General features: G+C 38.7%; 1 protein-coding gene across 1 annotated transcript in view; it reads right to left on the minus strand.

Moving 5' to 3' along the window:
• Positions 1-3484: 3484 nt before the first annotated feature.
• Positions 3485-9375, minus strand: part of LOC111264339 (mitochondrial-processing peptidase subunit alpha) — a 6863-nt gene continuing 972 nt past the window's right edge. Inside the window, exons 2-9 of the mRNA XM_022840145.2 lie at positions 8723-8931; positions 7294-7412; positions 6195-6607; positions 5532-5640; positions 4967-5178; positions 4433-4586; positions 3984-4203; positions 3485-3724 (exon numbers count right to left, since the gene is read on the minus strand). Of these exons, the coding sequence (XP_022695880.1) occupies positions 3630-3724; positions 3984-4203; positions 4433-4586; positions 4967-5178; positions 5532-5640; positions 6195-6607; positions 7294-7412; positions 8723-8931 (1531 nt within the window). The 3' untranslated portion in view covers positions 3485-3629. The remainder of the gene's footprint in view (positions 3725-3983; positions 4204-4432; positions 4587-4966; positions 5179-5531; positions 5641-6194; positions 6608-7293; positions 7413-8722; positions 8932-9375) is intronic.

A 9375-nucleotide genomic window follows, 5' to 3' on the forward strand; every position in this document is an offset into this window, starting at 1 on the left:
TACATCGAGACACAAGCGCCGCAGGTCCACTACACAGTAACAATACTGACATGACGAGATTGCTTGGGAAAGCTGGTTGAAAATGAGATGTCACTGCAAAGGCCCATTTCTAACCGTATTGGGGTCTATTTGTCATTAATATCAGTGTTATCTTGTTATCGGACAATGACATGCGTGCACATTTCTTACAACCTTAGTCACGAAATCAAATCAAAAACACGCAACAGAGAACAAAGACACTGATTATTATAACTCAATGAGAACTAGAAGAACAAGTACGAACGGCAAGGTTCTGGTGGCCATCTTAGTAGAATCAACTTATACGAACTAGTTTGTATTCCCCTTTGTAATCGTTGCCGATTACCCCTTTTATTTAATATACTTAACATGAGAGATGACCAACATTTACTACTACCATCTAGTAATTTTAATATGATATAACCATGATTAATAGTATTCATGATCTGTTACGGATAAGTTACATCCCCATATAGATTCGTGTTTCATCGGACAAAAGCAAAAACCACTGCAGCTATAGTAAGTATTGCTAGTACACGTAACTTTACATAGTTGCCAGCCTTGATCAGCGTCGTGAAACCTTGAACCGACTCTGTGAAGGACCGATAATGACGTTATTTTGTTGCGTCAACGTATCATTAATCGCTCCCGTCGAGGTGGAACCTAGTTACCGACAAATATTCTATGCGCCAGTCAACATAGTGCGGAGTTGATGACCGACACGGAGAAGAAAGCTAAGAAAAGTTCTAGCTGAAATACTGTCTTAATGATTTGACGCGTCATCTATTACGCGCTAACAATCTGGGTGCAAATGAAGTCGAAAGATTTATGAAAGCATGTGAATAGGGCAAAATACTCAGTTTTTGGCTCCACTTTTACGGAGCAAGCTATCAACTAATCGAGTGCGTACGCGTCCGATTTCAGCAGGTGCCGCACATTTCCACCATATTCTTAGCGATTAATTATACGAGCAAAAAACTTGATACTCGTACATCATCGTACTACTACAATCGCCCACTAGGGCCATCAAACATGAAAGCTCATAGCGTAGATTCGCCCAGCGGTGTCAACAATATTAAATGTGGCCAAATTTCAGGGAAAAGATCAACGTGGCAAACACCCAGGCATACATCATGACGGACCGAAAAGATAAACAGCGTTTCTTACTTCTGTTAAACCAACCTTATTATGACTATAATATGCTGCTAAAGAGTTACCATTAATATATGCGTCGGAAACAATTATTACCATTTATAAGTAACATATAAAATAATTAGAGAAGAAGGCAGAAAACTACCGAGTTTAGTAAAGGATTGCGATAGCAAATATAGAAGCAAAGAACACGATGACAAAACCTATTCAATACCAAAAACAGTGTAACTCAAAGACGTGTGCAAAAATGAGCGTGAAAATTCACATTCATGGTATTATCACACACATACACAAATAGGGCTTCTATATTTATTAATGCTGATGCCGTTACTAATATGCAAGACAAAGCGAACATGGATTTTAGGAGAATGACAACGCGGCAAGTGCGCTGTGAAAGGCTGAAACTCGAAGTGGCCACGGTAACAGTGAAACAAATAAAAATGAAATAAAATAATTCACACAAAGTACCGAGTAGACAAAATGCAAAAAAGGACAAGACGCTAGAGATAGCGACAAGTCCCGCGATGCGTGGAAAGATAATGAAACACTACAAGAGCAACAATAACAACAAACATAACAATTGCGAATGAGTGGCTCTAGATATTATTGAGAAAACTGATAATTACGACAATAATTAACAACACTTAATATGATTATAATAATAAATTATTGCGCCAAAAACAGATAATATCCAATGATGCGTTTTTCTTCAAACTCGTTTTTCTTCAAACTAGACTATAAGTCGAACATATAGGTAATAGTTCACAGTAGTATTATAGTTGCAAGATAAAAATGCAGATTTTATTCATGAAGGATAATTTATCTGAGACACTCTCGAACGATTCAAAGGAATATATTAGCAGCTCATTTACATCAGTTCTCGCAAGAAGCATTATTCGCAGGGTTTGCTAATTAAAGGCAATAGCAACGGATACACTACCATGGAAATAAGAGTGACTAGAATATATCTATAATTTTTTCCCAATAATCATTAAAAAAACATGACATATACTAACGAATACATTCCTTTTATTTTGGTAATAGCTTTAAACAGCTCACTCTCAAAACCCTCTTCTAAACTGTGTTTCGGATATCTATAGAAAACCTCGGCTTGCTTTATCATTTGCCCGTGGACCCAGAAATTGGAAAGCGACACCATAAGAAAGCAGTCTACATGCTATATGAAAGAAGCTTTTCGACAAAAATAATCAGTTCGATTTTCGCAAGACAAAAAAAATCCTACGAATAATAGATTGATATGTTTTATATTTTTATCTTAATAACCTAATTTTAGAACGCTTTAATTTAATTTAACCTGTTATATTCACAAGATAATTCACAAAGAGACGTCATAGTACAGATGCTCTTACACCTATTAGAAACGGTATAAATTTTACAGCAAACACGTTAATGCTTAAAGTTGTGATGACTAAATATTTTCAATATATATATATATAGCACCTAATTAGATGTAAGCAGTGATGTTAACTATACATTTTTTAATGCTAGGGAAACACCAAAAACATGTTCCTCTGAAAAGACTCTCGGAAAAATCGGGAAACCTTCATGAAAGGCGTTTTAGGAAACGGTTCTAGTTCTCCATCGAACAATTAATTTCTATTCTAAAATTAACAAAATGTGGCAGATCGTCGTTTATTAAAAAAAATAATAAATAAATAAATAAACAATAAACTAATAAGGATAATGTTTGTTTTCTTTTTATTTATCCCATTTCCTTTTTGGGAGTTTGATTATAACGAGAGAAGAGGATTGCGCGAAAATTTTCGAAGTTGTTAGTATTGCATTATTAATAACATTATTAGTACTGTTAAATGCAGACGTCTCCCTGTTTTGACGATGAAATATCAAAAAAACATTTTACTGAATTTTAACTTTGCCCTTTCATTTTTTTGTACTGGAATTTGATACTTTATCTTAGAATGAATGGCCAGTAAATCATATTTCTTTTCAATAAAAAAGAAACCTGCTTTATTAAGCATGAATCTCTCCCAAACAACTACTTACGAACACACAAAAAAAATGCATCGCATGTTATCATCGATTATCGCCTAGGTAAATCATGGAGCTATCAGTAACGGACGGCTACTTGTCTAGCCCTGGCTAGGTATCAACAGAGAGCTACTCGTATGCCTACTTTATAAGAAATGTATGTCTCTTTTCTCGCATAACTTTTCGGACCACTTTCTTAATCGATTAACACGCATCTAATGATAATTCTAATGACATGTTTATATCGTATATACAAACACAAGTGTCTGCACTGACAGTAATCTATATCGAAAATCACTCCGGATTTAACGTAAAAGGTCTAATCAATTTTATTGATATTTTCCATTAGCGGATGTGAAATCTATCAGTGGGTAGCTCGATAAGAAGTCGGTATCGCTCTATTGACTATACGCTTTTGCCTATATATACAACATTTACAGTAAGACAATTTATCTAAACAGAGAAAACCGTTTGGTTCGACGAGCGCCAGGATTAACCAGGTTTGTCTCGATTTCCTCCAACGCTGGTAATCGATCAAGGTCGCCTGAGGAGAGGATTGTGCACAAAACAGAGCAATAGTTTGTCAGTTATTAAAGAACACATTCTTGGCTTTTCGAAATCACAGTAATTAATAATAAACATTCTAGTACCTTCACCTGTCCTTAGTGTTCTGTCTTTGAATCAGACTCATTCATTGGCAAGACGAAACAAGAACATGCGGTACGATGACCGTGCGCCAAGCCGCCACTATTAGCATATGATTACAATATATCTACATAATTCAACCATGAATGGTTACTGACCTAAGGCTGCTATCGAAGCCCTCGTACGAAGCATTCTTTGGGCAGCTCGGTGAATATCTTCTTCTTTGATGGCGTCAATTGCTTCGATGTAATAGTCGGCATTTCTACGTTTGCCCGTAGCTAGCACCTGTCGACCAATGTCCTCAAACAGAACTGGCCGTTGCTCTAGATTCATAAGAAGCATGCTTTGAAGCTGCTTTTTCGCTCGGCTCAATTCCACCTATGCGTCATAAAATCATTAAAATTATAATACTGACACGCTTAATGCTTTATTATCTTAGCATCACATAATGTAATAGACCATTGGGATACAATCGAACTATTGATTTTGGCACAAATCAGCAAAAATCCAATGAAATGCCAAGTTCAATAAGTGTTTGGCACACTACAGATTTCTATTTTCTGATTTATAATGATTAACATTTTCACATACAGGAGACTGCACTTGCCTCTCCGATTCGGCCCGTTAACATAGCAAATTCATTGACAATGATGCTAACGAGCTCGCTCAGCGCAGGAGGGTCTGCGGATGCGTGAATACAGAAGATTCCAGTATCATTGTAGGCATGATTGTACGCCGTTGCATTATACATCCAGTGGTACCTATTCAATCAATCAAACCTTGTTAGACGTTGCACTCATCGGGCAAAGAGGGATTGTATTCAAGTGTAAGCTTTGTAGCACACACACCATTAAAATGTATTCAGCAAGTAGTGTATGCATACACATAGACGTTCACAATGGATTATCAAGCTTGCGCCGTAAAATTTTTAATTTCAAATCAGACCGCCAAATTTCTATCCTTTCGATGCCGCCCATTACCTCACTCAAAAATCTCTATTTCAATTCGCGTTGCCCATCTTGGGCTTTATCCAATTTCCCCATTTGGTGAACGACTGTAACTTCAGTTCGATTTCAAGGACATCATTTATCAAGTTCATAACAGTCATAGGTGAACAGTACACTCAACCGCAGGTACGCACCTATTTAGGACGTTGGTGTAAAGTCGTGAGTACATGCCTTTTCCAGGGCCGCCCGCAGAGAAGCTACCACCGCCGCCCATTAACATGTTAATGACACAGAAAGTAATGAAGTCTGGGTCACGATGTGACGCAGACTCTAGCGCAAGGACAACGTGTGCCAGATTCGGTATAGGTGTTGGGCCTAACGACATGTTCGACAAATCTTTGGTTACCTGGAAAGCGATTAAAGTTGAACTGATTACGAATGATCGCAAAATTAGACGCTAATGCTACTTCTTCGGCCGCAATAACGGATTTTAGTAGCAATTATGTTTTTATTAGTATAAAACTTTGATAACCCAATTGATTAATAGCGTTTGCGTGCGTTATCGACCGGTCACCAGCTTAAATCAACGTTTAGGGTTTTACGTCTGGGACTGCCGTAATTAAGAGTTGCTTCAGACGATTCCTAGTACGAGACGAAGCGTGTCGGCGCCTTGTTTCGAAGCCAGGCTATATGACGTGTCCTTATGTTTAATAGGCAAACATGTTTCCACTGCACCATCAAAAGATCTAGCTTAGTTACTTTTAAAACGCCTCCAGTATACTGCGAAATCGAATCGTCTGCTTCAGGTGATGTATCATTTACTAGAGATGAATCGTCTATCCAGATCGGCTTCTTCTGGACGAAGTGCCTGCAAAAGTTCATGATCAAAAAAAAAGTAAAAAATTTGCAAGAGCAAGTTTTCAAAGTAGATAACAACAGAAATGTTGTAAGCTTTTTGTAAAGTACAAACTCCGCAGACCCGAGTGGCCAAACCATGCATGTGGCGTTATTCGTACATGGCTCACAAAGCTTGTGCAAAGCCAAAGAGCATTTCTATCAATGCGTAACATAATATATATATCATCTCGTTTCGTAATTCTTTAAGCCTCAGTTTCATTTACTCATTCTAAATCAAATACGCCGTTATATTATACGAAAACTTTGCTGGACAAAATATGAACCAGATTTATTGTCTTTACCTACAAGCAACTACCAATAAGATTGAGAAAACTACTAGTAGGTGCTCGCTTATCTGAAATGAGTCCACATGTTAAAATATGTATAATGTGGTCATAGTAAAGTCATTAATCTCGCGTATTTATAATAAGCGCCAATATATACCATTTTCACATGTTTTGGGAAAAGGTGGCTGCCAGCCAAAACGATTATTACAATAACACGATCCCTACTATGCTTACTAACTTGTTCACTGCTTCAACGAGCTCATCATGATTGACCCCCACGGCAGAGACCACCATATGTTTTGCTGCGTATCGCTGTTTAAGAAAGGTGAAAAGCGTTTTTCGATCGATTAGAGCGATATTCTCGGCTGGGCAGAGTTTCGGCAAACCTAACGTGTTGTTTCTGTACGCCGCCTTGTGGATCATTTCCATGAGCAGCGTCTCCTGGTCAGGTCGCATGTCAACGTCACGAAGTTCACTTTTAATAGCTTCTCGGGACGCGTCCAACTCTTCTTCAGTAATTCGGGGCCGAAGTGTTACCTCAGAGAGAAGATCGATGACGTTATTCAAACCCCGAGAGTCGGCCGATGCCGCGTAGATCATAGTGTCGCGAGAGGACTGGCAGTCACAAATGCCACCTTGTTTCTCCAGCACCTAACCGAAAACATAAAATGTGGAATTGACACACTACAATCGAATCTGTTCATAAGGCGAGAACTCAAAGATGTCCAAATTATTTATGACAGTCATATTTGGATTGACTAAGAATGATATAAACAGAGAGTAAGAAAATACCAAACCGGTGGACTATGCAAGCCTATAAGATCAAATAAAACCTTTGACAGTTAAAAAGTTTGGCACCTATTTGTTTTCGTGAAAAGTTCTTCGACGTTTTCTGTTGAATAAACAATAGTAAGTCATGAGTGCACAGGTTTAGGCTAAATAAAGATCATTTCAATTGTCTGAACCCCCAGCCCAACACAAACAAACCTAACGGACAAGGTGTCTAAATTCTAGTTGTTGGTGCTGGTCACGTTTGAATACTGAATTACTGCTCAGAGGCTTTCATCGTTCAGTTAGATAAAACACTCGATGAGAAAAGATTGATAACGGATTTGCATGCACTTTTTTGTCATTTTAAGGTATGGGCTAGCTATGTCAATAACAAAATATCTCAAGTGGACTCGGCTACCAAGCCGCGAGTGATCATTATGCGCATAAAATGCGCTCACGTAGACTTTGAACACGTCAACCCTAGTCATATTTTTGTGTAATTCGTACAAGGCGGATACCTATGATATTTCTTTACAGGTATAAATAATACATATTCCTGTGCGAACCTGAAGAACTTCATCGCGGCATCCGAATTTACTAGTGGCTCCAAATGCAAGTTTCTCGAGGAAGTGTGTTAGTCCAGATGGGAACGCCACTTCGTAACGTGGGCCCGAGTCAATAACAACTGAAATCAATCATTGAAATAACAACAAGTATTTCCTTTTGTGTTTTACTGTTTAATAACCTTCATATGGATTACAACCAAAAGATAGGCGGCCTTACGTCGTACCTAGTGGAGATAAACGTAATCACCTTACGTGGCTAGGGGCTATGCCTCGTATTAGTCTATGTTTAATCGACCGTTTTGTAATTTACGTTCGTACTGGTGGAGTAATTTGTCAGTGGACTGGCATCGTTGTCTTCTTATACTGCCTTTTTTCCAGTCGTTGCCGGCGGCTTCAATGCTTGTCTCAATCAAATGAACCAGAGCTCCAATACGGTCTTTCGAGACACTCGCGGACTACGTTTGCTCAATAATGCGCAGCTCGACACCATCTTTCATAGGACATGCAGGAAGTCCGATTATCTATATATGTGCGACGAACGTGACCAAATATAAGGTAAAGCTTCAGGGTCTCATTTCTTGACAGAAGGATCAAGCACTCATAGTGCTCATAAGCCGATATCGATAGACTTCGATGCGCTGCACGTACGCGGGCTGTCAAACACCAAGCTCCGTCGTGTGTCGTACATGATAGACGCTGAAGCTTAAGCGCAGCATTTGTTTGGAATTCTCCAGTCTGCAGTACAAACCCTTCGTCTCCCCGAACGCACAGGCCGCGGTTTACCTATGCTTGCAGTCTTGCCTGAAGGACCCAGAAGGCCTTCAGGCCTATGATCAAGATACAGTTCGAGTTCTACCTTTTAATTTCTGTTTTTCAAACAATCTGTAGAAGAAGTATGTATCACAATGGCAACAATAACTTAGCTGAAAATCTGGTTGATTGCCAACGCAGAACGTCAACAACACAAGTGGCCAACGAATCATGGCAGTTCGACGGTTTTTCCGATTAGCTCTTCAGTCCTCTTAAATCACCTTTAGAAAACATTTGTAGCAAGGAATACGATACCACGTAGGGTACCCTTTTTCGCCGCAGCGTGGGAATAATGGATTTCAATACAAAGCGATATCCTTCAACCAAACTGGTTCTGGCATCTTGAACGACACTATTTAATAAATGCTTTTATAGTAGTACTAATTCAATTATTCAGGTATCTTATTACAAAGTGCTATTTGTGAGTCAGTAATCTAAACAACAAAACAGCCTGCATACCTCATTTAAGGTATTTCTTCACACCGTATTAAGCTGAAAACTAGAACCTGCTTCAACATCATTTTTCGATATAGGCCATGAAGCTGTTAGAAGCAGAATAAATGCCGTTTGGTTGCTTTGATGCTAGACCGCTGAGATATTCTTCATGCGTGAGACTTACCTCCGACTGTGCAGAAATGCCCGAAACGATTCTGTGATGCGACACGGATCCCGTTGTCAAGTTTGGTTACGATAGTTTCGTCCGGCTGAGCAGAGGGTTTTGCGTATGTAACGGCAGGCAGACCCGGCAAAGGTTCCGTTAGAGGGATTTTTGTTATATCGACGGAACTTCCTGAAATTGCCTTAGACTGACATCCTCGCCAATTCAGCCTATACCGGGTGATATGGTAAAGGTTAGTGTCATTATAGGATTCGGTATATGTGTTTCTGTGTTAAGGAGAATCTAGATGGCTTTCGAATACTGCCTTAAAGGTAAGCCATTGTGGTATTCTATAAAGTACCATGCGGAGATAATGCTTGCTTATATTCCAACTTAAAATTTGTTCAATATCAAACGAATATGGCTCAATATTTTCTCAAATAGAAATATTAAACAGAAACCTACTGTAAAGAGGCATTTGACAAAATAGTATATTGGCATCGCTAAAACGCTGGACGGCAGCCAGTTAACAAAATTTCTTTTTGTTCAAAAATGATATAATTGAGATGAACGCGACTGAGACGTATATTAATCTGACTTACGAAGAATAAGCTGACTTACAGTCGGAAATATTTTAGCATTTCTGCTGACTAACCTCAGTGACTATATATATA

Source organism: Varroa jacobsoni, unplaced genomic scaffold (assembly GCF_002532875.2).
Source record: "Varroa jacobsoni isolate VJ856 unplaced genomic scaffold, vjacob_1.0 scaffold_848, whole genome shotgun sequence".
Lineage (NCBI taxonomy): Eukaryota > Metazoa > Arthropoda > Arachnida > Mesostigmata > Varroidae > Varroa > Varroa jacobsoni.